We start from the raw sequence: 6,000 nt of genomic DNA, 5'->3' as shown, positions 1-6,000 counted from the left end.
GATTAGAAACAAACAAAAATCAATTTAATGATTATAATCGTCCCCCCTTTCGAAACGTTATATACAATTGTTTTATTTCTTTCTTTTTGTTTCAAATGGGAGTAACGAAAAGAACTAAACGGTGGATTAAAAAAGAAAAAGGTAAAAAAGAGAAGAGAAGAAGAAAAAAAAAAGATTTTGTCGAAGAGCACCACGCCGGTAGGTTCGCGCTCGCGCCGAGTACCCCGAGTGGTGGGAGCAGTGGCACGTTCGAGCAACCCCTTGGAGTTGACGAGCACGGAGTGGGGCGTGTGGAACGGTAGGAGGAGGGTGTTTCCTCGTGTGTTGGCCTCGAGGATATACGAACCGACGCACGAGCTCGGAACTTCAGTCTAGAAAGCGACGTGCGCTACCCTCGTCGTCGTTTGGGGATACGACGCGGTGTCGTTCACGCGTCATTATTATTATCATGCTTGAGAAACGTGCTATGTGTTCGTGCACCAGACGACAGGTGCAACCCCTACTGATGCTAGCTGCTTTTCTCGTTGGCGTAAGAACGGAGCTTGTCGGTGAGTTTTCGGTGTGAAAACATGTGTGACTACGGAGTCTCGTAGTAGTATTAACATAATCTTTCATTCTTCTACAAAATTCATTTTATTTTATTATTATTTAATCACACACAAATATCCACACCGTCCCCACGAACTCCCCCCCTTTTTATTATTTATTTATTTTCCCTCCACTTCCCTTTTTTTTTTATTTATTTACCATTTCGATCTCAATATTTTAGGAAGAATAGAAAAGGAAAGGCAAGAGGAAAAAAAATAAAAATAAAAACTGGACGATTGACTTGATTTTTGATTTTCGTGACGGGATAGGTCGCATTTATTACCGGTGAAGTGTCACGTGTGATTGACAAGAAGCGTAAGTTAGGATCGAAAGCCCGTGCAAGAGGGATTATCGTGTGTTATCCTGCGAAAAGTGACACCTTCGACGTTCGACGTTTCTTCCCTTTAGTTACTAGAACACATTGTGATAGGAATGGGGATCGAAGTATCGAGGTATTTCGGTCGTTGATATATGTGAAAGATAATGCAAACTTACTTTCTTTATATTCTATAGGCTATGTCCTATATGTATGCATAACGTTACAACATTCCCCGATCTAATCGAATTTTTATATTAAACGAGAGGGAGAGAGAGAGAGAGAAAACACAAACTTTTCATGTTGTCCGATATACGCGTTGCTAAATTAATTGATCCTTATCCTCGGAAAAAAACAACACTAATGTTTCTTTTTTTTTTCTTATTTGATTAATAATACGATCCATTTTCTCTACCTTTCATTTATATTTGTAAATAAATTTTTCTATATTATTTTCTTTTCTCTCTGGGGGGGAGGGAGGGGGGGTGACGTATTATTATTCATTATTTTTCGATGATTTTTTTTTTTTGGTTATGTTTTTATCGAAAAGATTATCACGAGAAAGAGGAGTGTTTTTGTTGTTGTTATTGTTGTTAAAGTCATCGATAATCGGACACCGTCCTTCTGTTCCGATTTGATTTTTTCTTTTTTTTTTTTTACGACTAACTTTTAGTCGAAGCTCGCCGCCGCCGCTTCTGCCGCTGCCTATCGGATTTGCGCTTGTTATTTTCGGAAAATCCTTGTTATCCTAACACGTGACTTCGTTCCGCGAAGTCTGCCGATCTTTTCATCGGATTTTTTTTTTTGTATATTTCGCGTATATATAGAAGTTTGATATAACAGGGGGAAAAAAGATTGTTGCTGTTCGATACCACTTCGATAGTTTCACTTTGTCATTCATTTGTTCGCTTTTGATATTTTCTAACGTTTAAAATTATTCGTAGATAGATAACGAAATCTAAAAATGCGAATGGGAAAATGAATTGAAGTAGCCTGAATTTATGAGGAAACGTTTTCTCGGGGAACACGAGTAAAGACGAAAAGAGTACTACGTAAAGTATTAAGAAACTTGGGATCGTTAAAAACTTGAGTGGAAACTTGATAAAAGTAAAAGAAAGAAGCATTAACAGGATGGGTCTAAAACGTGCGATTACCGTCGTCTCTTTTTCCTGTGTGGTCATTTCAAAAGAAAATGGTCAAGCTTTTGCCGGGCATGTAATTAACTTTTTAACGTTTTGTTTATTGGCCGTGAACGAGCACGATCTTTTTTCTTTGAAGCAATCATCGATCAGCTTTATTTTGGCTTTTTTTATTAAAATTTAAACGCATCGTACATTTAAATTTATATAATTTTTTTTTTGTCCTTTACGCACAATATTTTGAAATATTTTTGTTTATAATACTCGATTAGTTACATTTGTAATTTCGTTAGTTCTTTAAAAATAAAATCAGAGTATAGTATTCGTTCCAGTTTTTTTTACGACAGTAATCGCATCCTGATAAAGTTGTCCTTTCCTAAAGCATGCCAAGTGGTCCGTGAAGTTTGCTGGGCTGAAGTTAGTATAAACCCCCCCCGTATAGAAGAAATCCAATTTCCCCATACGCGAATTTTCTTATTTTACATTTAGACGTCGATCGATGATCATCCGGATTTCACCGTAGAAACTTTCGTTATCAATTTCTATGCTTTATTGTCTTATCATTTTCGTATAATATCTTCATGTGACGGTAATGAAGAAGAAGAAGAAGAAGAAGAAGAAGAAGAAGAAGAAGATTCAAGTCTATTCCAAAATGAAATGTCATTTTATTATCTAATTGTTAAACGTCTCGTTTCCATTAATTTCTATTCTAATTATAAGTTACAGTTTAGACATTTCTCAAGATAACTAAATATACCGACACTTTTTTTTTCGTTTTCTTTAAGAACAACGCTTATCCCGTTTGTTTGAAATAGTTCAAATTGAGTGGTACGATTATCTTCGTTAAAATAAAGTTCATTAGGTTTACCCAGACACTCGTAGTTCGCACTTTCGCGCGTCCACCTAATAGAGCATAATGTTGGCAACGTGATACGATGCTAATATTGTTGGTAAAACCATAAATCATATAGCGTGTCGCGGGATATTAAAATAATCGTAACGACCAAATCTAACGACTAGGAGAACTGTTAAAAGAAGAGTAGTATAGTAGACAAAGAAAGAAAAAAAAACAAAAAACCAAAACAAGAAGGGTGATTTTTCCTTAGTCATCGATATTTGTTCGTAATAAAAATGTAGTATACGAACTGTTATTATTATTCGTTGCAAAAGTTATTACAATAAATATCAATTTGTGTAAAAAAAACAAAAAAAATATCGAACGTTTACAGAATACATATACATCAATCGGACATTTATTCGAACGTAATTATTATGTAATGATATTATCAAAATAAAATGTACGAGTAGTTTCTCGTGGTAATATTCGATCGGTAGTAGTTGGGGGGGGGGGGAATATAACTCCTAACTAACTGAGGAAATGTTATATTACTAGAAACACGAAGAAATCCTTTGAGTGTAACCTGCCCCCCCCACCTACCAACCCGTTTGTATTTAACGTTTGTTTCTTCTTCTTCTCGTAATGATGGTTTTACGCGGAAACTAAATAAGAACTTGATGAGTTAACGGAAAAAGAATAAGCGTGAAAGGGGTCGTTGAAAAGAGATATGGTAAACGCTAGATGAAAATGATCTGGGTACATGGAACGATATAATTTCGTTTAGAAGTGGAAGTAGACAGATGGCTTTCACGAGTATCGTTCAAATCCTTCGGCCATAAAATTGATCAAATTCTGAGATACGGAACCAGCAAATGCTTTGAATCCAATAAAGAGGATTAAGTGTACTGAGCTGTAAACACGGTTTGATTGAATTCTAGGACGACCGAGGGAGTACTTGCTATGTGTATATCCTTGTATGAGTAGCACCAGAAGAAAACAAAAGGGCGCGCCGAGACTTCTTCTTCTTCTTCTTCTTCTACTTCTACTTCTACTTCTACTTCTTCTTATACTTTTTCTTCCACTTTCATTACTGTTGGAAGTGTCGCGACGTTTGTCTTCTTCTAAATTGGATATCTTTTAAAAAGGAAACTCCAATCGCAGTACTTTCTTTCTCGGCGCGGAAAATTTTTTAAATCAATTTCTCTTGGAATTTTTATTTTTTTTGAGGGGGGGGTTATATTTATAATAGACTAGTTTAATTATTTAATACAGATCAATTAGATCGTACCGAATCGTCTCATCTTTTTTTTTATTTATTTTACGAACAAAACAAAGAATAAAAAGTAATTCGCGCAATTTAATTTATTGTATAGCGAAATAATTGAAAAGAAAGGAGAACAAAATGTTTTGCAAATTTGGTACAATTTCTGTTTATTTGGGCGAGTAATTGTCGAAATAATATCGTATAGGAGTGATAATAAATATGTGGATGTTTCTCTGAAAATTGTATTATTTTTTGTTACTGCCACATAGTTTTAAATATTGTATAATATCGCGGCTGGCTTTTTTATTGGTAATTTATATATCCACAAATAAGTATTATACACGATATCGGTTGAATACGAGATGGAAAATAATAAAGTGATAGAAAAATGGAAAATCTGTTAAAATGTCATTTCGATGTATCCCCTGGAGTGTACTCGATCGTTATTGTCTTATTAGCATATTGTGCATATTACTATTACATTTTTTTTTTTTTTTTGTAATAATGTCAATGATAAGGTTAAGTGATTACGCGTAAAAAATATTCATCGCCCTAACTTGTCTGCTTTCCTCGATCTTATAAATGTACAAAAAGTGAAGTTTGCATATATTATAAACTTTATGGATCACTGACAACGTTAATAAATCCTTTTCGAACAATATTTATTCGTGTTTTATTTTATGCGATAATATTTTGTTCGAACACGATTACGTATTTTAACGTTCATTCGTTAAAAGTAATATAACGATATTACAACAATACACGTGTAAGAATATTATTACACTTTCATATTGTAAACTAAGAAGAATATACATTTTCTCATATTTTCATTATTTTTTCCCCTATAGAAATTGTTTAGACGCAATAATTGAAATGGTTCAGTAAGTACTTTCACCTGTATATCAAAAGTTATTATTAGAATTTGGTTAGTTACGACAAAGTTACGAAGAAAGGGTTCTCATTGATGCAGTTACTCTCAGCTGTTGCTGACATTTCATTTACTAAAGTTGCATTGAAAAAGTCCAACCCTATTGATGCAACTGTATTACAAATTCGTTCCATGTGTTGTCTGTCTGTTTCTTTTCCTCTTATTTCTAACATACAGATATTACTTCTATACCTACTACATACGAATATCTAATCTATACTTCATTTCATTAATCTAATATTAATCTCCTTTATAATATTTTCAAGATAAAATTAACCAACCATTATCGATTTTTTAATGCAGTTAAATCATGAGAAAAAGAATGATAGAAAGAGTAAACATCGGAATAGTAGTATTCATACTTAAACGATTCTAATTGTAAGTTTAACGCTAGTAACACTCTTAAATTCATTCGTGATTAATGAGTTCTTCATTAATTCAATGTTATTTTAGATGGAAGGAAGGAAGTTGTCCGAGTTAAGAGAAACCGTTCTAATCAACCGACTCGAAGTTATCTATATACGATTCGAGAACAACGATTCAATTAACTGCGCATTTTCGCGGACACGAGGAGCTATTCGACTTGATTAACCTATTCGAAGAGGTTCCCCCATATAACATATATATGTATAGTCAATACGTGCGAACGTTCGTCGTTGCAGGTATTACATCGTTGCATGCTGCAGGTTCGATTAAAATCCTTTATACCCATATATATAGTTTTATTTTAAAAATAATTATAACCAATACTAAAATAATTTAAATATTTTTTTTTAAATTATTATACCATTTATATTTAAATAAAATACATTTTTTACAGAAATTGTATTATATATATAAATATATATATGTATATATTAATATACATATGTGCCCATAATTATGAAAATGGTCTAACTGTAAATTAAAAAAAAAAATCAATTTATC

General features: G+C 33.3%; 1 protein-coding gene across 2 annotated transcripts in view; it reads left to right on the top strand.

The window, feature by feature from the left end:
• The first annotated feature begins 292 nt into the window (after positions 1-292).
• LOC122516586 (opioid-binding protein/cell adhesion molecule homolog) overlaps positions 293-6,000 on the top strand; it is a 160,922-nt gene continuing 155,214 nt past the window's right edge. For both annotated transcript variants that reach the window (XM_043634526.1, XM_043634525.1), the window contains exon 1: positions 293-548. In XM_043634526.1, the coding sequence (XP_043490461.1) occupies positions 449-548 (100 nt within the window). In that variant the 5' untranslated portion in view covers positions 293-448. The remainder of the gene's footprint in view (positions 549-6,000) is intronic.

Source organism: Polistes fuscatus, unplaced genomic scaffold (assembly GCF_010416935.1).
Source record: "Polistes fuscatus isolate 324 unplaced genomic scaffold, CU_Pfus_HIC Scaffold2, whole genome shotgun sequence".
NCBI lineage: Eukaryota > Metazoa > Arthropoda > Insecta > Hymenoptera > Vespidae > Polistes > Polistes fuscatus.
This window is presented reverse-complemented; position numbering and strand designations above follow the sequence as displayed.